The sequence below is a fragment of the Diabrotica virgifera genome, chromosome 10, assembly GCF_917563875.1.
Source record: "Diabrotica virgifera virgifera chromosome 10, PGI_DIABVI_V3a".
Classification (NCBI taxonomy): Eukaryota; Metazoa; Arthropoda; class Insecta; order Coleoptera; family Chrysomelidae; genus Diabrotica; species Diabrotica virgifera.
This window is the reverse complement of record NC_065452.1, coordinates 70,638,494-70,662,273: the sequence shown is the minus strand read 5'-3', so window position 1 is coordinate 70,662,273 and position 23,780 is coordinate 70,638,494. Positions and strand designations below refer to the sequence as shown.

The 23,780-nt window shown below is 35.8% G+C and overlaps 1 protein-coding gene across 3 annotated transcripts in view; it reads left to right on the top strand.

Moving 5' to 3' along the window:
- The window catches only part of LOC114343906 (alpha-1,6-mannosyl-glycoprotein 2-beta-N-acetylglucosaminyltransferase), a 182,250-nt gene extending 160,732 nt beyond the window's left edge, over nt 1-21,518 (top strand). For all 3 annotated transcript variants that reach the window (XM_050663488.1, XM_028294749.2, XM_028294747.2), the window contains exons 4-5: nt 1,202-1,416; nt 21,128-21,518. In XM_050663488.1, the coding sequence (XP_050519445.1) occupies nt 1,202-1,416; nt 21,128-21,341 (429 nt within the window). In that variant the 3' untranslated portion in view covers nt 21,342-21,518. The remainder of the gene's footprint in view (nt 1-1,201; nt 1,417-21,127) is intronic.
- The last annotated feature ends 2,262 nt before the right edge of the window (nt 21,519-23,780 follow it).

Sequence of the window (23,780 nt, the reverse complement as noted above, 5' to 3'; positions counted from 1 at the left end):
AGAATATATATCATGCACTATACGAAATAGAAAAGAAATAACAACAAAAACAAAAATGATCGTATTCCAAACAGTGTACCAACCTGTTTTAACCTCTTCTTCTTTACATACCATCTCCACGACGGAAGTTGGCAATCATCATGGCTATTCTGATCTTAGATGCTGCTGCTCTGAATAGTTCGGTTGGTGTGCATCAACCTACACTTCTCTTGCCCTGGATTTTACCTTGTATAATTAATTGAAGTATGTTGTATATCTCATTACGCATAACATAACCCAGGTATTGCAGCTTTCGTGTATATATGGTTTCCAATATTTCCATTCTTTTGTTTACTCTGCTCATGACTTCGTTGTTTGCTACATTCTCGGTCCATGATATCTTCAGGATTCTTCTATACATCGACAGTTCAAATGATTCCAACTTTTTAGTAGTCGACGCGTTAAGTGTCCATGCTTCTATCCCGTAAAGCAGAGTCGAGAAAATAACACCTTGTCAGCCTAACTCTCAAGTCTAATTTCAGTTCTCTTGCACAAAGTACCTTTCTCATTTTATTGAAGTTTGTCTTAACCTATGGGGCAGAAAACTGGGTACTCGACGAAAAACAAACAAAGCGACTTCAAGCAAGTGAAACGAAATACTTGAGGAAAGTGCTGGTTGTTAGAAGAACAGACGGAAGAAGAAACGAAGACATTAGACAAGAACTAGGAACAAAATCACTAAAGGATAAAGCAGAAGAAAAGAAACTGAAGTGGTGAGGACACATGATCAGAATGAATGAAATTAGACAGGTGAAGAAAATATGGGAAGCGAGAAAAATAGGCAAAACCGTAGAGGACGACCAAGAAAAACATGAAACAATAGCATAAGCGAGATTCTCGAAGAAAGAGGTAAGACATGGAGTGAGGCAAAGGAACTAGCTAGAGACAGAAAAGAGTGGCGTAAATTTGTAGAAAAAAATTAAGAGAGCTTTTACACCTCGACACGTTAGGCGTGTACACCTGGGTATAAGAGGTTTTCGATTATGTATGTATGCATGTATTCCCATAGGGGCTTCCATACGAGGTAGAAATATGTACAGTTTCTCATGACTCACCCTGTATGATGTACTCACAGATGTTTCCTTTATCTACTATTCATTTGCCACATGTAACTAAAACGTAATAACGATTTCAGATAAATTTTGTTATATTTTTATTTTAGGTAGAAATATCACCATGGATTAGCAGTAAACATAACATGGGAATGGCTTTTAACAGATCAACTTGGATGGAGATTGTAGATTGTGCATCACATTTTTGTAAATATGACGACTACAATTGGGATTGGTCGTTACAACATGTATCTCAAAACTGTTTGAAGGATAAACTACATGCAATGGTAGCTCGTGCCCCCAGGGTTTTCCATATCGGCGAATGGTAAATATCTTCTTAAAAACTAACACATTTATATTTTCACTGTTATTTATACATAAGATAGCGATTTGTGTCAATCCAGTCATTTTGCCCTAAATCCTCGCTGCTATTGATTATTGTGCCTCTTTGTTCGTCCTCGTTTCTTCCTTGCAACGGGAGTCCACTTCCATACTTTTTTCTACCAGCTACTCTCTTCCATTCTATGGAGATGTCCATACAACATAGGCTACTTCCTATTAATGGTATCGAGAATGTTGCCTTCTACCTGTATCCTCCTGATCTCATCATTTATTATGTGTTCGAGCTTGGAGATCCTACAGCTTCTTCTCCAGTAATCTATCTCCATAGATTTTAATTTTTCTCTCTGTTTCTACACTTTCTATTATTGCCTTATCAATTAGACGTTTATTGTCTCATGTAACTCTGTCATTCAATTATGAAGTTCAATTGTCTTACCTACAGCTATTTTACTATTAACGTTTACATCCGAGGTTCCTGTATTAGAGAATGTGAATCATAGATATTTAAAATTCGCACAAATTTCAACCGCACCATTCTCAAGCCCGAGTTCTTCTTCAGAATCACTAATCACCATATGCTCTGTTTTCCCTAGATTCATTTTCAGGTCATATTCAGCCAACTGTTCTTAGAATTTCCGAATTATATAGGGTGCGTCGTCTAGACCGTTATCTATGATAACCTGATCGTCAATAAATAGAAGAAGTATACAGTTTCGTGTCTAATATTGGTATTTCCATCTCGCCGTATTTTCTTTTCCAGTTTGTTAAGGCTTTATTCGTTCATTAAACAAAGTACGAGCAATACAACACTCTTGTCTTAGTCCTTTTGAGACTGAAAAAGGTGGGATTCATTTTGCACCCATCTTTACACTAGTCTTCGCGTCAAGGTACAAATTTTACAGTTTTTATAATTGTGTGTTTAAGCCCTGTTTTTCAATGCCTGGCTAGCACAGTCGCTTGAGTAGGACACTATCATATTCCTTTTGGAGGTGTACGAAAGCTAGGTGAATGGATATGTTATTTCAAGCGCCTCTACTCTCTCCTGCGCATGCGGGCGCCCGGGAGTGCCCCGATTGAAGTCGATGGCTACATTTGCATGCCTGAATGTCTCACTACGTTATTCCTTAGCGGCTTAGGGCCAAACCAGACGGGCCACTCTGCAGCGCTACTCTGTGGATCCATAGAGTGGCTGAAACAGGCGATTTTTTAGCGCCGGCGACTACGCTGCGAAGTGGATCGTTTGGAAGGGTGCGGCGTTTAATGTAATGGGTGAGAAAAAACAGTAAGTTTAATCAAATGATTAAAAACTTGCCGGCTAATATTTTTTTAAAAAAGTGTTTTCGTCAAAATCAGTGATTGTAATATCCATAGTTTTAAATGTTTTATAAAATTTCAACGCTTTTAAAAAATACCAATAAACTCCATAAATGGAATTAAGAATAACCAGACAAAAACAGCTATATCGCAGAAAGAAGCACGTAAAAAATCAACCAGTACATCTGGTATCCTACAGGCGTAAAATAGTTTGATACAACCTGACAACTGAGTGAAAGTGAAAAACATGTTAGCTTGCAACCCCCTTTTAACTGATATCTTATCGTTTTGTTTTCAACAACAAACAATAAAATCTTTTTTGACTTAGGATGGGACCCCACTATTTAACATAAATCAACAAACAAGATTGTAAGTATGTATTTGTTTTGTTCAGTTCAAATGCATCCAATGTATAATAAAATGTAAATATAAATAGAGAGAACATTGCTTATGGGATTTATTTTTGTCGATGGGGCTACCTTCTTTAAAATCAGAAACAAATAATTAAAAGATGACGTCCCACGCTTTTCCTTTTAATACCCTATAAATATGCCCTCGGGTTCTTGTATCACATTATATTTATTTATTTATTTATTACGGGATGTCCCCATTTTTACAAATTATATCCGGTCTGTTTTGCACTTCAATCAAAAACCGTTCCGAATCGAAATTCATTTTAGGTGCTCACCCTGTAAATTCTCGTAAACATCTGCAGCAGCTACAAAAATGGTCCGTATGAATGGCGTTTGCCACTAGTGGACGCCACTAGCAGTGAGGCTCGGCGACTGCGAGAGTCGCTCGTCTGGGTGCGACGTCCAGTTCACATAAGAACCCACAGAGTAGCGCTGCAGAGTGGCCTGTCTGGTTTGGGCCTTAAGCAAACATGCTTGCGGTTACGTTGTTACGACGTTTCGTACGTTTTCATTTGAACAACCTAGTAGTATCAATGTATAAACTCCCAGCTTTAAAACAACTGTCTTTTCGCTTTTTGTCATATTATCTTATATTCCAGCTACATCCAATCGAACATAAAACACTAATCCGTCGATAATTTCTGCACTCCGACTGCCTTTTCTGTATATCGTATGAAATGGGTCTCCTTCCATTCATTTGGCACATTTTCTCCTTTTAGACATCGCGTAAATATTGTTGGTAGTATTTCAAATACTTATCCAGAAGCTGCCTTAGTTAGACATATCGGAATGTTACAGGGTCCAGGCGTCTTTCCGTTTTTCATTTGTTGGGCGGCCTTTTTACCTTCTCTGGGGGATATGTCTTCATCGTCTGTGAAGTTGTCAATTAAAATTTATGCAGCACACATTTATGCAGCAGAACATTCCTTCAATTTGTCTGCTTTAATTTGCAAACTTTAATTTACAAAATTAAATTTCGTAAATTAAAGCAGACACTTGTAGTAAAGAAAAGAGAGACGTTCTCACAAACAATTTATTTTACAACTGACGACCGGTTTCGCTGTCTACACTTTGCACAGCATCTTCAGGTCCCGGTTAAAGTAAAATTAAATGTTTCCGGTATAAGGAAAGAATATAGTAGTAGTATTCAATATCATACTTTTTCTCTGCACTTTGCTAAAGGGAGGGTTGGTAGAGGGATAGATTTGAATGTAATATATAACAAAACATTGGCAGGATCTTGAGGGGATTAGTAAGAAAACACGACCTATCCTATCAATTTGGTTAATAAAATTTTACACAAAAAAACAAATAGACTACTAGAATACCAAGTCTATTAAAATTTTACACACAAAAAAAACAAATAGACTGCTAGAATGTAACATTTAATTTTATTTCAATATATACTAATAAAATGTTTTGTTAATATATTACATTCAAATCTATCCCTCCCTTTAGCAAAGTGCAGAGAAACAGTATGATATTGAATACTACTACTATATTCTTCCCTTATACCGGAAACATTTAATTTTACTTTAACCGGGACCTGAAGATGCTGTGCAAAGTGTAGACAGCGAAACCGGTCGTCAGTTGTAAAATAAATTGTTTGTGAGAACGTCTCTCTTTTCTTTACTACAATAGTATGGACTCACACATGCAACCCATTCATTATTTAAAGCAGACACATTTAGAAATAGCATTTTTCATGCTACTTATTACCTATTCTGTTGTCTTTTAATAGTGTCCGTGTTTTACTGACTGAGTGTTTCCCTTATAGTTTTTAAACTAAGAGCATCTCTTTTTCCACATATCATGTTTTGTTTTATTTTTTGCTTTACCTCACTTCTGGCCCTTAGGTATTTTTTCCGGTCATCAAGAGCATTTGTCACGAGCGATTTCTCGTACAAATGTCTCCTTTCTTTGACACGTTTTTGATACTATCACTTAACCGCAGGTTTTTCTTCTTGCAATGTCGGTTTCATTCTCTCAATACTTATTAGCTGCATCCTGTATTTGTCTCATTTAATATTTCGTAGAGTTCAACAACTGAACTATCTGCAGAAAGGTTCTGAAATTTATTAGCAAGTCTTAGCTGGTACAAAATCTAGTGGAATTATCATTCAAACTTCCCAGATTGTACGGTTTAAGATTTAGAGATATGATTTCATTTTCATTGTTTCTTTTTGAAACAAAGTATCTGAAGGAAAAAATATTTTAGCTTCTGCACTTGAGTGCAAAACAATTGACTAAAAAGCGAGATTTTAGGTTACACCTCCTGTTTCAATGTAAGAAGTATGAAAATAAAAGTATGTAATGTGCAATCAATAACTTTATTATTGAACTGACAATAACTGCTATTGCGTTAATTATAAGACGTATTATAAAAACAATACGAAATACGAACAGAGTTTCCTAAATATTCATCATTAGAACGAACGCAAGAAAGATGTTATGACCAAAGAAATCATCTATTACAAAATTAATATCTTTATTTTTCAGTATTTGATATTACCACTCCCACTCCTACTTACACTTTCCAATCGATTTCGCATAGATCGGATGACTTCTAATAAATTATTGAGACATTGCTTCTCATATTCTCATTCATCATTAAGCGCAGCTCTTAATTCCATTAGCTCGTTGGTGGATGATTTCTGTCCCGGACCCTTCATTTAACCCTTCGGTGGCTACACTGCGGTGCCGCATAAAGTTTTAATAACTTTTACCAATATTCTTTCGTACACACCACTATCGATTTAGATATGTTCGAGTGACTATTTTTAAAATACTACCTGCGCCTTTCATGTTTATTGCATTTTCTGAAGTGTTTTATCAGTTTGATATTGAGCGTTGAAGTGAGAGTTGTTCAACATTTTTTTTGCAAAAATCAAAGTGAAAATAAGTTCAGTGCAATGTGTGTTTATAAGACTAATTCAATTATTTTGTATATAGAAATTTTACTTTTGGGATGTTTGTGAAATTTTTTTGTAGTAAACGTTTTCTTTGTTGAGATAACATTGTATGACTACTCGTTATTTTTATTTTGCGCCTGAGTCGTTACATTATGTTAGTCATACAATAAAATGTTAAAAATAACGCTTTTTTTGTTATTCTAACAAATTTTTGATATTTTTAACATCTAATACAGTGATGATAAAATCATTTTTGTTTGATGAAAAAAACAACAACTGATTTTTATACAGTGATGATAAGAACCTATAAATTTACATTATATTTATTGTTTCCCACCTTTAGACGTATCAGAGGAGTATGTCGACTAAAACTGTCACTGCCACAGTGGCAGTTGCCAAACCCGTCGCGATATATGTTTCTATCGCTAAATTTCCCATCTCTACTAGGTTCATTTCTTTTATCTCACAATTTCATAGGTTTCCATCTTTTGCGTTATTTTGCCGGTTATTAGCGCGCTCATCCCTGTATGTGCTGCATTAAATGCGGCAGTGTGGTAAACTCATGTAACTACGAGACGTGGCTACCGGAGGAGGGTTAAGCTCATCCCAAACATGCTGTATTTCATTTAAGTTCGGGCTCAACGCAGCCAATTTAATGTAGGTAAGTATACCGATCTCAGTCAGATAGGTGGTGGTGACTCGTACGGTATGGCATCATGCGTTAAAATAAAGGCATCACCAATACAACCCGCGTATAGAACTTCATGTTTCTCCAAAATGCCTCTGATGTAACGATCCGCCGTTAAACCTCCTCCACGTACTCCACCAGGCACGAGAACCAACTCGGTTTTCCCATCCATGGAATTCCAGCCCAAAACATACAAGAATCGCCTCCATATGACACAGTTTCTCGTTTACAACATTGAGCAAATCGCTCTCCTGGCCTTCTATAGACTCGATGCTGTTGGAGAAATAAATTCCCAACACTAATGTTTAGTAAAACTATACTTTATTTCAATATTTTATTTAGTGGTTTGCGCCTTGTGTACACTTCACAAAGTTTTTTCTATGTTTTTATGTTCTATGATTCAAAGTTTACACAAAGGCGCAATATTCAAAACAAAAAAAGTTCGTTGCCAAGGTTTTGTTAGATATAATAAAAGAATATAAATAAAAACGGGAAAGTAGGGCTTGTGTCCGATCCCACAAAAATTACTACATTATTGCCAAAAGTTTGTATTATTTTAGTAAAGTAAATTAGTGAAAAGTGCCTTTAGTTATTCCTAGCTTCCGAAGTTTAAAACCAGTGAAAAATTATTTCTTGATGTTGAAAAAACCCAACAGATGCCTCTTGTCGTTGCCGTGTAGGCAGATCCTACTTTCGTCATAGAATAGCTGACTCCATTAGCTCGACATTACTCGATACTACGGGCATTAGGCCCGTAGCTACTCTTTTTAGTGTCAGGTTGGTTTCTTTCAGTCTCCCTCTGACTGTCCAAAGTCGGTCCCACCTCGGACCTCTCTAAGCTCTTTTTGAGATTTCTTCTTCTTCTTAGCCTTTTATCGTCCACGTTTGAACATAGGCCTCCCCCAACTTCTTCCATCGGTCTCTATTCTGAGCAACATATTTCGAATTTTTTCCGGCTACTCTTTTAATATCACTAACCCACCTCATCTGCGGTCTTCCTCTTGGTCGTTTACAGTCGTTCCTCTTTTTATCTGACATTCGTATATGTGTTTGTTTGTCAATATTTGTGTTTTTCTCATATTCATTTTTAGGCTGACGTATTGGGAGCTGCCTGCGAGTTTCTTCATCATAATTTGCAGTTCCTCGAATGGGCTTGCTATAATCACAATATCGTCCGCAAATCTGAGGTGGTTTAGCTTACTGCCATTAACGTTAATGCCATAGGTTGACCAATTTGTAGTTTTGAAGACGTCTTCTAGGGTTATGTTGAAAAGCTTTGGCGATATTACGTCTCCTTGTCTCACGTTTCTCTTAATGGGGATGGGATTTGTATTTTCGTCTAGTTGTACTATCATAGTTGCATTTTCATTTATGAAAATACAAGTCTATCTCGAATCTATTCTACAATTATTAATAGCTTGTTCTATGGCCCACATCTCGATAATATCAAACGCCTTTTCATAGTCTACGAAGGCAAGAAATACGTGTAGTTGGTATTCATTTGCCTTCTTTATTAATGTTCTCATTGTCAGCCGATGGTCTGATGTACTATATCCTTTGCAAAAGCCAGCCTGTTCCACCGGTTGGTAATTGTCCATTTTGTAAGTCAACCGGTTGATAATAATTCTCATAAATAGTTTGCATACTTGACTGAGCAACGATATGTGTCTATAATTCTGTAGGTCACATTTGTCCCCTTTTTTGTGTAAGAGTATTACTAGACTTTCGTTTCTGTCTTTAGGGATCTTGCTATTATGGAAGACATCTATTAAATAGTTCTGTTAGTATAGGGATTATTACTATTTTGCTTGTTTTCAATAGCTCGGCAATTATACTGTCGTGTCCTGGAGCTTTATTATTTTTAGTTCTTTTAAAGCTCTTTCTATTTCGAATCCCTTTATATTTGGTAGTATGTACTTCTGATCCCACGTTTTTTAGCACCAGTCAAATGTAGATTTCTTAGGGATTTCGATAAAAGAAATCGATCATCTTTCTAAGTTGTTATTCGGTTACGGTCTCCTCCTTGCCAGCGGGCATAATCATCACTATCTTGGTACCGACGATACACTCAAGACACAGCTGATTGGTATAAATTTAGTCGATATCACGACCGCCTGGCCTTGGCCTTCTCAATAATGCTACTGCTTGAGTAGCTTTGACGGATGTGGTATCCATTTGTAATGCACTTGCTATGTCGTATACGTGACTGATGTAGTAGAGGGTTGCTATGGAAATTTATGCGTACTATGTTAACCGAAACAAGTTGGTGCGTGTCAATTTTAATGAGTGAAATTCTGACCCCCTCTCTACGTTGCATTCTTTATTTGTAATACTTCATCCGATTTACCCAAAAACAAAACTTTTTTAAAACTCAATAATGAGATTAATGGTCGTACACTCAATAGTTTTACATTTACACTTTTTAGATTGAAACCGGAGACGTATTTTCGCAAACTAATTTTTAGTCGATTATTTTGCACTCAAGTGTAGAAAAAATAGTCTAACCCGCATTAGAGACACCTTTTTATTATAACATCTAATACTTTAAAGTTTGCTTCGTGCCTAATACGTAATAGCATAGTCAATAATGGACTATATCAATAATGGAATATTACGTGTTGATTGTATCCAAGTAAAACGCTATACAGAGAGGTTCACACTTTGGAGAAAAATCCCGAGACAGGTCTATTTTTTGATGACATTTTAGTCCTCATTTCTGGTAACTCCGATTCAGCTCACAACTTATTTCACAAAATTAATCAAATCCATCCTAAAATCACCTTTACTATGGAACTAGAATCTTCTAACTCCATTAACTTTCTGGATCTATCTATTACCAGACCACATGACCACTTCAACTTTGGTATCTACCGTAAACCAACACAGACAGATCATGTTATCCATTCTACTTCTAATCACCCTCTATCATATAAACTGTCTGCCTTTCGCAGTTTTATACATAGATTAAACTCTATTCCTTTATCCACAACTGAATTCAACAAAGAATGGAACATTATCAAACAGATTGCAGTCAGAATGGTTATGACCCAGACATCATCAATAAACTACAACAAAAAAAAGAACTTAAGTTACTCCAACAATCCGCTTTCTCTACATCATCCACAACTACTCCAATTTATGCCTCCTTACCATTCAATAACTCCAAATTATCTGAAAGAATCAAACATATCATTTCTAATTCTTGTGAAAATATCAAAATCTCATTTAAAGTCAATAAGACTCTCAGCAAAAGCTTAACTAATACCAAAGATCCTATCCATTATATGAACCGGAGTGGGGTATACAGACTCTCTTGTTCAGATTGTGATGCCACCTACATCGGCAGAACTTACAGATCCTTGTCTACCCAATCTGCAGAACACAGTAAAGGCCGCGTCTCACCATCAAATAATTTGATCAAACAGTTTGAGCAAACTCCGGAAGTACGTCAAAGTGACGTCACAATTGCAGTTTTTTTGAAATACTAAAAATCTGTGCTCTCATTATCAGTCTAGTTTGATCAAATTTTTTGTATTAAGTTGTCTAACTTGTTTGTACTTTATTTAAAATTAAAATTTTTCATTATTATCCACAATGAACACTCAGGATGTGACGTCACTAACTGTCACTTTCAGTTTGCTCAAACCAGTTTGATCAAATTATTTGATGGTGGGACGCGGCCTTAAGAGAGATACCACTTCAGCCTTTTCACACCATTTAAAAGTCAATAAACATGAACTTAAGATTCATGAAGGTGTCCAGTTGATACACAATATTCAACAAAAAAATACACTCCGTTTAGACTTATACGAAGATTTGGAAATTGTCAAAGACCTGAAGAAAAGTCCCAACTGTGTCAATAGACGAACATCCCTTAACCGCAATTTTGTCCCCATTCACCGTCAATTATTCTCATAATTCCTATTACTTACAACTTTCTCTTCTTCTATCCTATTCTCTCTCTTCTTTAACTTAGTCACCCCGTTTCAAGTTTTTTCCTCTTTCCCTTACTGTTTCGAAACTCCTTTACACACACTAATCATTACTAACTACATAAACCCCTATTAACCTAAACCTAATTAATTCACCCTACTATCTTCTCACTTCTCTTTCATTTCATTACTTCATTCAGTTTAACTTCCACACCCCCTCTTTTCTCAATCCCTCTCTTTCCCTTATTTCACTTGTCCTTCTACCTTACACCACAGTCCTCTACTTTTTGTCTTTGACTGTTTCCAAATATATTTTACCTCTCCAATTAACATTTTATTTTATTCAGTACATTTTTTCAATATTAATTTCATTTTTGTATCAACTGGACTCAGCTATAATCATACATTTCTTTATCTTCAATTTCACATACCCCCACTTTGTCACAAGATTCTCTCAAATTTTTTAAAAATGTCTCATAATAATTACAATCCTTTTCATTTACATATTTCATACCATTATATTGACTGTATCCTAACTCCAATCCATTCAGCCCTATTCTGTAACTTTTAACAAATCGAATAGAAATGACCAAGTCGAATCGTAATGACCCAAAATCGGAATGTTTGATATCTATCGCGTCATTTTTGTGTTTGGATTGGTATTCTGTAACTCATATCGTAATCGAAATCTCTGACTTCTATTTCACGCGGTTCTGAGGAGGTGGCAACGGCAACCGCGCATTAACCAGCGAAATTAGTGTTCTGTGACCTGTTTGTTACTTGAAATTTGACACCGTTGCCATATCCTCAATGTTTTCATACTGTCTTCATACTATCCTCAAAGTTTTGAAAAGTAAATAAAATATTAGTGTAAATACTGGATGCAGAAAGCTCAAAAGAGGATAAATGGTTTTAAATTAGAGTTAATTAAAATTGATATAAAAAGAAGATAAACTAATAAATAAAAAAGATAAGTGAAAATAAGAAGTATAAATGCTTTTAAATCAAAGATATTTAAATTGATGTTATTAATTCATTATTATTAATAAATTATTTAAAATTGATATTACTATTAATATGCAATCTTTAAGATTCCATTCAAGTTGAAATAACTGCTAAACAACTTTTCCCAAAAATGGCATCTTTTCTATAATTTGTTCAGACTATGAGCGTTGACTGATAAATATACAAGTATACTGGTTTAATATACAAATATATATATATATATATATATATATATATATATATATATATATATATATATATATATATTATCAATCAACGCATAAGAAGTCTATTGTATATTGTATGTTTATTCTCGTACATTATACATGCATTATACCATTGATTGAAATTGTACAAGAAATAAAAGCAAAAAAAGTATGGCAACACTGCGATCGGCAAACATTCAGAATTTCAGATGTCACGTAGCAAATAAATAAGGTTAGGTCCAATTCATACTCCTACAACATGTCTAAATTAAATATATAATTATCTAAACAAATAAAACCACAGACCAAAAATTAAGCAGCTAAAAAAAGGTACAAATACTACAAATAATTATAAATAAGTAATAATCAATTATTTTTATATATAAAAATATAAACATCAAAACAAAATGCGCTTGCGTCAACCACAATTCCGATAATCGAAATCTCATCTCGACAGGGTAAATGCTGTCGAAGTGATTTCTATTCACTATTACGATTGTAGAGATTCCGAAGTAGTTATGGAATACGGATTTGAACTAGTTCTATTCTACTTGGCCACTTCTATTCGATTTTACTGACTTCTATCGAAATGAGTTACAGAATAGGCATGCATTATTTTAACAATTTTCATTTAAGTTGGATTTATAGTTTGACGTAGCGTAGACGTAGACGCAACGTAGACGTAAGAAACGGACTGGAGACGGAAGAAAATATTATGTCAATTTATAGATCGACGTAGCGGAATTTTTGCGCATGAGTAGAAAGAGTAAACAATGACTTAATTCTAATTCAACAACATAGCCTATAAATTATACGAACAGTAAACAAACTTTGTGTTTATTTATTTATACTTATACTATTATTTATTATAATATTTATCTGTTTTGTGTGTTACATGGATTAGGAAATAAACGAAAGTATGCTCTTTGGTGCCGCATGCCGTGGGATTTCCAACTATTTTGTTTCATTTCCTGGTCTTTAAATGTTTATTGGATTTACCTATCGTATAATATGTGTGGATAACCACGAATTAGGCTAATAAACAACTCATATTTATCTGAAATATTGAAATGACTCTATGATATATTTTTATTAAATTAATAACTTAACATCCATTGTATTAACAAATAATTAACAAAATTCGAATATGTTGACAATCAACTTTTTACACAACACAAGGAATGAGGGGCGGGGCGGGTCCACTTTGAGTGACAGAACAAAATTCTGCCTTATGATTGGCCAGACGGAAGAAACGCACTGTAAAAGATGAAAGTTGGTCATCTCTTATGTTATGTTACGTTTCTCTTACGTTCCGTCAGGCGCTTGCGTTCATCTATAAAACCGAGTACACAAAATTCGGTGTTGATCTTTTCCAGTGCGTCTCCGTTGCGTCTACGTCTACGCTACGTCAAACTATAAATCCAACTTTTTACATTTAAATAAAGATAATTTCCCTTTTACATATACAACCACCAATACAATACAGATATAAATAATTTTGCCAACCTGTTAATTCCTTTGTATAAAAATATTCCAATTTAAAATTTATTCTTTCTCCTCTCTCACCATCATCTGTTTTTATATTTTTGTTTATCATTATTAATAGCAGCTCATACTTCCTTTTTAATCAATTTGATCAGTTTAATTTTATAGTATACAGTCAAATTAAAATAATTTTATATTCAAAAAAATTTTGTAAAACACAATTTTCTTTTCAAAAAAATTTTTTAAAACACAATTTTCTTTTCAAAAAACAATAGATTTAAATGTTAGACATTTTCAGATACTAAAATCTTTATCATATTATCAATGTATTGGATCATGACCTTTTGTTAAAAACCTTTGAAAATCGACTACCTTTTTCTCTACTGTCAATGTCACTCCAAACAGTTCCTTACAAACTTTTGACACTTGGTAGTCACCGTTGGCCTAAGATGGTTGTTTAAGTTTCCTGGTAGGGTTTCACCATGTTCCCGGAGGTTATATCTTTTAACATGGGCGTTTAGCCTGTTCAATATTACTTTGACATAATGTAGATCGAATTATAAATTCAACCATTGTTTGGTTCTGGGGCTATTTAGCAAGTATTCAAGTAAGTAATCATAACCACATTTATTAACTTTCAAAATTTCAACCATCTTTCAATTTTAATAGTGGGATAATTTATTTTATTGTAGATTCACTGATGGTGGACCGATAGGTCCGAAAACGTTCTGAATTGGACACATTTTATTCAATCCATTGGCATTTTTAAATTTCAATAAATATACCAATTACATAGAAGTGGTTTTTACTTCATGTTAGAGGTCTATTTTTATTTTAAAATTATGATTTTTTGACATATATGCCATAATAGTGACGTTATCCATTTGGACGGGATGACGTAATCGATGATTGTTTTAAATGATAATAGGGGTCCCGTGGTAGCTCATTTGAAAGGTTACTCAATTCTCTATTCAGTCTTCTTCTTCTTCAAGTGCCATCTCCGTGACGGATGTCGGCAATCATCATAGCTATTCGGACTTTGGAGACAGCTGCTCTGAAAAGTTCGTTTGATGTACATCCGTACCATTCTCTCAGGTTGCGCAGCCACGATATTCTGCGTTCTCTATTCAGTAATATAAACATTAACATAATTTTTTAGACAGGGTGGCCAAAAATAATTTTTAAATTAAATTAATTGACGCAAAAAAAGAATGTATGTAATTTATTTAACTCAAAATACATTTTACTGCTATTTTCGGCAAATCCAAGTAATAATTTTAAATACAATTATGTTAGACCTTACGCGTGCTACAGAGGCTTTCAGTTTAATTAAAGATAAGTTTTATGTGAAGTTCTGTAATGTAATAAAGTCCAACCTAAATTTAATTTAAGTTTACGTTTAAAATACCTTCTTCTTCTTCTTCTTCCTCTTTATAAGCAATTCTGCTTGTTCATTGGCGGATTGATACCTCTATGGAAGGTTGTCACTCCATCTTTTGCGCGGTCGGCCGATACTTCTTCTACCGATTGGTGATTTATCTCTTGCTATTTTGACCACACGTGTCTCCCCCATTCTGCTTATGTGGTTATTCCATTCTTTTTTCTATTTAGTGTCCATTCGTTTATACACTGTACGTTACATTGTCTTCTGATATCTTCACTCCTCTTTCGATCTCTCAGTGTATTTCCTGTAATTCTTCTCAGTACTCTCATCTCTGCCGTTTCCAGTAGTCTTTGTGTTGTGGCTTGTTTCTGAACGCGTGCTACAGGGGCTTTCAGTTCAATTAAAGATAGGTTTTATGTGAAGTTCTGTTCTCTTATAAAGTTCAACCTAAATTTAATTTAAGTTTCCGTTTAAAATATGCTTATACAATTTAACAATAAATTGTAGTATAAAAACATCAATTTTATTTTATCCATATGAGAGTTTAATGAACACATCATTAAATTTTAAATTCAATTGTAGCTTGTTTACTATGTTTTGTTCAATTCTATCAAATATGAATGCTTTAGTTAGAATAAATAGAAAAAACAGGCTATTTTACATAGGTAAGAAATATTAGATTGATTAAACGGCCACGACGACCTCAGTGCACTTTCATTTGTCAAACAGTGACACGTACCTCGGTAGACATGTCAACGACTTGTACGACATTTAAATTGTCATCGCGTTCGACCGCAAAGGGTTAAAATGTAATTTTGTATAACACTAACTTATATACCACTAATTTTATGTCGGTGGTGTATTAACCCTTTCAGCTCTGGTGACGCGTATACGCGTCCAACGAAATTATTTCTCTCGGCACAGGAGCTAAAGTTGGAAATAATAAAACGGGGCTGAAAGGGTTAAAGGTATATTCTGAATTTTGGAAGTTCTTTTAAGCATACTTTAGTTGATTTCTCGGATATTCCCAAAAAAAGTCAGCCACAATTAGTTCTGATTTCCGGGTTCTACGAGACTACAAAAGGACTCGAGCTTTTTTCATCAATAGGTGGTGAATCCGCAAACAGACGCCGGAGGTCACTATTTCCGACAGCGCGGGGTTCCTAAACTAAATCAGAGTCACGTTGATCAGCTGCCATCCATAACTTCGATGTGGTCAGAACCAGATAACCCCACCCCTCTCATACTAGGGCATCGGGATGGGATCGTCCATTCTAGCATAACTTCTCCACGATATCGTTCTTTTGCCCAGTTTTCAGTCGGTTGCCATCACACATCAGCTTCCGTCTCTCGCATTCATCTGACCACTACGTCCGCGTCTGCCTAGCTAGATTTCTCCTTCCTACACATACGTACCTCCCGACCGTCGTTATTTCAGTCTCGTCGTGGCCCTACCTCCAAGTGGAAGTCAGAGACGCGATAAGTTGTCCCGTGTTCTCTTTGTCATCGTCCGTCTGGATTTCGATCAACACTCACCTCATGAGACTTGTCCTGTTGTTCTTTGATACCTACCACCTCTCTCAATCTCTTATTCGTTAGTCTTTACCCCTATGCCGTCAACCTCTCCTTCCTACCTCTGCGGGCTGAGTTCTGCATCCTCGAGCTAGAACTGCATCTAGGTCCCGCTTTTCATTCTCTTTTATTGACAGTACCTTTCTCACATAGTTGTGAATTTTGTTCCACCATCGCTCATCAATCACCATCTCCTGTACCATCTCCCTCACCGACTCAAACACTCCCTCTAGCTCATTTCTTTCTCTTGCCTATCTGACACACTCCAAAAGGGTACGTGTGTCCGAAGTGTACAGTGTCCTAATAGACCGGGCAGTACCGTCGCCCCCGCTAGCGAAATTATTCCGATTCGATTTTTTTGCACAAACTTAGTCAAAAAGAGGTCCTTATAACATATCCACAGGGTGCCGGGCGGTGCCGTGGTCGAAAAATTGTTTAAACAATTTTTTAAACAAATTCACAAAAATAATTTTTTTATTTCGAACAATTGGATACATTAAAACAAAAACTCTCCGTTTATTCAGGACGACTAAGAAGGTACAAAGTGAGTAACAACCGAAAATCCAACAATGCCCTTTTTGAGACTGCAGAGAAAGCCTTCTATCGAAAACTCAATTCCACCGTAGAAAATCTCGATAAGTCTTACCCAAGCCAAGAAGAAATTCATGAGTTTTGGGGAAATCAACTTTCCACATCAGCTGCTCTTAACAACAATGCTGGATGGATAGAAGATACGACACAGAACTGCCAACACTACACTACTACTCTCTACGAACCCTTCACCACTGAAGAAGTCTCAAGTATCATCAAAGAGCTTCATAACTGGAAATCTCCTGGACCAGACGGAGTTCAAAACTTCTGGCTTAAGAAGTTTTGGAGTGTTCATGATTGCTTATCAACACTAATTAATAACGTTATTTCTAATCCGCAGGAAACACCATTATTTCTAACTCAGGGAACCACTTATTTAATACCGAAGGATCAAAATAACACCCAAGATCCAGCCAAACACCGCCCAATTACTTGTCTTCCAACTTTGTATAAATTGGTCACATCCTGTGTAGCCCGGCGTATCTACCAACACTGTGCACTGAACAATATCATAGAGCCTCAACAGAAAGGATGCGCTAAGGGTTCCATAGGTTGCAAAGAACAGCTTATCATCGCATTTCTAATCAAGCATATTCCTTGACTACAAGAAGGCGTTTGACTCAGTGCCGCATGAATGGCTTATAGATATATTGAGAATATAATAAAGTCGATGATAATATAGTGACCTTTTTAAAGCATATAATGACAGAGTGGAAGACCTTCACCTTCAAATACCTGGTGAAAATAACATCGAAACTGAAAATATCGCAATCAGCCGGGGCCTTTTCCAAGGAGATTCCTTAAGTCCACTGTGGTTCTGTCTAGCTATGAACCCACTATCTCAGCTGTTGAACTCCACTGACGCAGGTTTTAGCATCAAAAATAACAACAATGTGGTGGCGAAGCTTAATCATCGGTAGTATATGGATGATTTGAAATTAATGGCTTCCACTCGAAACCAACTAGATGAGATGCTAAGAACTGTAGAATCCTTTTCAAATGACATTAGTGTGCACTTCGGACTAGACAAGTGCCGTGTTTTAAATATAGTCAGAGGAAAAGCACAGCCCGGAGGATTCGATATGAAAAATGGCCAGAACATTAAGGCCATGGGTGAAAACGATATGTATAAATATCTTAGAGTAAAGCAAGCGCGGAAAATTCACCATAAGCAAATGAAAACTGAGATAACTACTAAGTTTATAAGAAGGGTAAAACAGCTGCTTCGTTCACACCTTAACAGTAGAAATTTGTTTAAGGCACTAAACACCTACGCATGTTCCGCGCTTAGCTATTCGTTTGGCATTGTTAAGTGGACAAAAACGGACATAGAGAATCTTCAGCGAAAAGTAAGAACACACCTCACAAAGGCACAAAAACACCATCCTAAAAGTGCAGTAGAAAGAACTACATTACCACGGAATCTAGGAGGAAGAGGACTTATGGATATAGGTGAGCAATTAGATAAACAAATTGCTAATTTAAGAACTTATTTTCAGATGCAAGCTGAGACATCTACTCTACATCGCGCTATTTGCGCAGTAGATGACACAACACCGATAAAACTGAGGGAACCCGAAATGCGCATAAACCACCTCACTAAAGACGAAAAAATGCGCACCTGGATGGGCAAACTTCTGCACGGGCGACATCCCAATGAGGTCAGCCAAGACTATGTCGACAATACAGCGTCGAACTATTGGTTGACATCAGGAAAGATGTTCCCTGAAACGGAGGGTTCATTACTGGCCATTCAGGATCAGGTTATACCAACCAGAAATTACCTGAAATATATCATCAAAGACCCTCAGGTTCAAAACGACAGATGCCGATATGGATGTCAAGCCCAAGAAACCATCCAACATTTTACAGGGGGCTGCCAGGCATTTGCTGCAACTGAATACAAGGAACGGCATGACGCAGTGGGAAAAATCTTTCATCAAGAGATGGCTATCAAGCTGGGACTTCTCCAAACGGACCATCTCCCATATTATCAATACGTTCCTGAGAGTATGCTTGAAGATGGCAACTACAAGCTATACTGGGACCGCACTGTGCTCACAGACCAAAAATTGTTTTAGATAAATTGGCTAATTCTGAGCAGAAAAGGTTTCTTGTCATTTTTTTCTAAAATTGATTGTTGTCGAGTTATATGCGATTAAAAATTTGAAAAATGCGAAAATAGCCATTTTCAAGGCTTAATAACTCGATTAAACATTATTATTATGAAATTCAAAAAGTCACCAAATCAAGTTTCAAATCCCTTCTTCAAGGTCCTGAAGTGAAGAGATTTTTGTCATTATTTTATTAGAAAGCTGTTATTTTTAATTATTAACAATTAGCGCTATAGTCCAGGATTTATCGTCGCCCCCGTTAGTGAAATTATTCCGATTCCATTTTTTTGCAGAAACTTACTCAAAACGAGGTCCTTATAACATATCCACAGAGTGCCGGGCGGTGACGTGGTCGAAAAATTGTTTAAACAATTTTTTTTTAAACAAATTCACAAAAATAATTTTTTCACTTCGAACAAATTTTTTTTAGATAATTTGGGACTCTGAGCAAAAAATTTCTCTTGTGATTTTTTTCTAAAATTTATTGTTGTCGAATTATACGCGATTTATAATTTGAAAAATGCGAATGGCGATATAACTCGACAACAATCAATTTTAGAGAAAAATCACAAGAGACCTTTTTTGCTCAGAATAACCCAAATTATCTAAAAAAATCATTCGCAGTAAAAAAATATTTTTGTGAATTTGTTTAAAAATAATTGTTAACAATTTTTCGACCACGGCACCCTGTGTATATGTTATAAGGACCTCGTTTTGAGTAAGTTTCTGCAAAAAAATGGAATCGGAATAATTTTACTAACGGGGGCGACGATGCATCCTGGACTATAGCGCTATTTGTTAATAATTAAAAATAACAGCTTTCTAATAAAATAATGACAAAAATCTCTTCAGGACCTTTAAGAAGGGATTTGAAACTTGATTTGGTGACTTTTTGAATTTCATAATAATAATGTTTAATCGAGTTATTAAGCCTTGAAAATGGCCATTTTCGCATTTTTCAAATTTTTAATCGCATATAACTTGACAACAATCAATTTTAGAAAAAAATGAGAAGAGACCTTTTTTGCCAGAATAAGGCAATTTATCTAAAAAAATTTGTTCGAAATGAAAAAATTATTTTTGTGAATTTGTTTAAAAAAAATTGTTTAAACAATTTTTCGACCACGGCACCGCCCGGCACCCTGTGGATATGTTATAAGGACCTCTTTTTGAGTAAGTTTGTGCAAAAAAATCGAATCGGAATAATTTCGCTAGCGGGGGCGACGATACTGCCCGGTCTATAAGCTCCACAATACAGACAATTGTCAGATTTGGCCTTTTTGAATCTGTGCAAGTAGCTATGGAAGCTCCAGTGTCGTGTGAGTACCTGCGTCAGATAATAGGCTAAGCGTCTAGCTCTGCGGATCCCGTATGAGATACTTGGTCGTATGCCAAGTTCCACAGTAACGGGCCAAGGACGGACCTCTGGGTCACCCCAGCCATAACGTACACAATCACACCTCTTTAAAAATGATTTTCCTCTCGGACAGATAATTTCATAAGAGACGAACTCAGACGCCTTCCCCGAGTTCTTCCTGTATAGCGAAAAGGCAGAAAGCCGAAGAACAAGAGTTTGTCCAAGGGAGGACGGCAGGAGAGATTAAAGTCATTCCATCCAAGACAGGACCAAGTCATCAAACAGTAACAAATTTAGGATAGGTAGATGACCGGAAATGGACTCACCTTCCTTGGTAGTCCCCAGCTTGTCCCCTCGCGCTCGCCTCATAAGAATTAGCGGCCGCGAGCGGACAAGAGCACGACTACATCCCCGTTTAATCGGTTTTTACGACAAGCAGGAGGAAACTGTGGAGATATTCTACTTATGTATCGAACCGTGTAAGACCCAAGCTGGAATCTAACAACAAACAAGAAATTCCTTAAAAATGATAAAATGACAATTCCTGGTTTCCACTTGCTCTATATGCCAAATAACGGCCATATAGAGTAAGTGGATTATTGTAAAAAATAATCTAAAACGAGTTATTCGGCTATAACTAAGATTATAATATACTAAAAGTATAATTAGACTTTGATGATTCAAGAAACTGAATTTTTTAAGATACTTATGTTTATTTCAGTGGTGTTCATCACAAGAAGAAAGACTGTCAGGCTACTGCGATGATATCAAAAGTTCAACAGGTCCTCAAAAATGCAAAGAAACATTTCTACCCAGATTATTTAATATTAACGTACTCCACAGCACTGAAAAAAACGAAACTTCGAAAGGGTAATGGCGGATGGGGTGATAGAAGAGATCATAAGCTGTGTATCGGTATGACTATAGGTGGATAGCTGATTTTATTTTTGTTATAAATTAATTAAATTATAAAATGTTATAAATTGTTATTTTTTATTTATATTTATTCGTATCGAATTTTTGAATATTTACTGTTTTTTTTTGTTGCCAGTATCTCTGCATATTATTAAGATATTTGTACTTGTGTAAAATATACAATCAAGATGTGGAAACTACTTATTTTATGTTAACCTAATGTGAACCGTTTTGGTATGTATCTGTAAGAGACATCTTTGATTTAAGCAGGAACTCTCCGGTACCCCACGCCTCATGGATTGGGCGGAGAAGTTGTCATCTCAACCCAGCTCGCACGACTCACAAATGAGTATTTTGAGTCTACAATAAAGAGAGCGAGTCGCCGTAGGATTTTTCTTGTTTTTAAGCCGTCGTTTGGTATACATTGGTCGTACCTCAGGCAAGTGGCTTATTGTACATATTCTATCAACTATTATACATACAAATCTTCGAGAATTCCGCAGATCTGACGTGCTATATAATATAAGCTCTCCGCCAACACCGAATGGACGTATTATTTGGCTAGTGTAGTAAGGCACTTGTATCAAGGCGATATCCAACCCTCCCATATCAACAGTAGGTTCTGCTGTTTACAAATACTTAAAAGCATTAATGAACCGACTAGGCGCTACAGCGACGTAGCAATATGTATTTAAAATATTAGCAATACATAGAACATCCTAATTTAGAGACTAGATTTGTCAAAGCTTGAAGGAGAAAAATGTCAACAACAAATAAGTGAAGCAATTGCACTAGCATTCACAGAAGCTTCAAAAAGAGTATATTATTCAACGAGCATGTAATTATGGCTATTACTCATAATGATGAAGCTTGCGACACTCGCCTTCGGCTGAAGCATTCACAGAAGCTTCAAAAAGAGTATATTATTCAACGAACATGTAATTATGGCTATTACTCACAATGATGAAGCTTGCGACACAAGCCGAAGGCGAGTGTCGTAATTCATCAAAAAAATATAATTCTCAACTACTCGAGATAAAATTTTAATTTAAAAAATAAATGTTGTTTACCAATAATACGCGGCTGAATAATTAGACGCGTACTATGTATTAGCAAATGCTGCCTTATGTATTGTATAGTCAATTCAAGTTCTATTCGTTTCCGAAAAATAATTATAAGCACAAAGGACCCCGCAACACTCCTTATGGAAAAGTGGTCCCGGTCAAATTTAACGAAAGTTTGGTCAATGATACTTCTCGATGTGTAGATTAAAAAAGTCTATGGGACCTGGGTCTGAATAACTACTATTCTCGAGCTACAGCCTTCTAAAGTTATTGGATTCGAGTACTCGGTTTACGTTAAGTGTACTTATTCACGATCAAGTGAACGAAAATATTTATTATTAGAAGAAGAGAGACTCATTTTCTATATGCATACTTGCGTCTTTTATATGAATTCGTGGTCAAAAATAGATGCATCGTATTTTAGTCTTCATGAAACCTCCGAAAAGTCCTTAGAAAACTAAAGAAGTGCGATATAAAATGTGCTACTGGAGCGATATAAGAATTATCATGTTTTCATGAATGCTTGACGGTTATGCAATACCAGCAAAGCTGCAGTTGTGCCTTATCTTTAGAATACTACTGAACAGTTTCGGATCTAGGGGGAGAATGGGAGAATTCTCCCCGTAACACGGTCCAGAACTAACGAAAAAGTTGTCGAAACATAAAAAATACATTAGCTGACATGAAACTTGTCGCGCATATCAGAGATAAGACAAGTACAGAACATGGACTTGATCTCAATACGAAAAAAACAAAGTATAGTCGGTTCGCTAAACTCGGACACAATTGGCTAGTGATTTTAGTAAGTAATTTTGCCAATTTGGTAAAATTGGCAAAAAAGAATTACTAAATAGTTAATAATTTTGGCAAAAAACAAAAAAATTACCTACTAAAATCACTAGCCAGTTGTGTGAGTTTAGCGAACTGACTATACCTGGCAGTCAGTAAACGCTAAATATTAATTACAATTGTCTTTGGAAAAATCGGGTTTAAATCGGCTGATTTCGGTTAGATGCATCATATGTCGTGTTAACTAACGACCTATCAGGATACCTAACATTGGGTTGATGTCTTGCAAAGACTAAAAACCATAACACTGGTTATATGTACCTACCCACAGTTCATTTCACACAGCTTTCATTCTCGCACCAGATTGACAGGTACAGTAGTACCCGCTAATCGGTTCTTCTGCAGGCTCATCTTCATCAACCGTATAGGAAATTAATATTTGGTGTTTTATAGCTTGCAGATACCTAGAAAATATTCGAACCCTTATGAGTCCCGGTTCATCCATATTCTCTTCAATTTGAAACTCTTCGTCAGTGTCTCTAATTATTTTATTTTGTATGTTAAGACGGTGCCAGTTTAATTTGATATATTAATCGTAAGGTATTT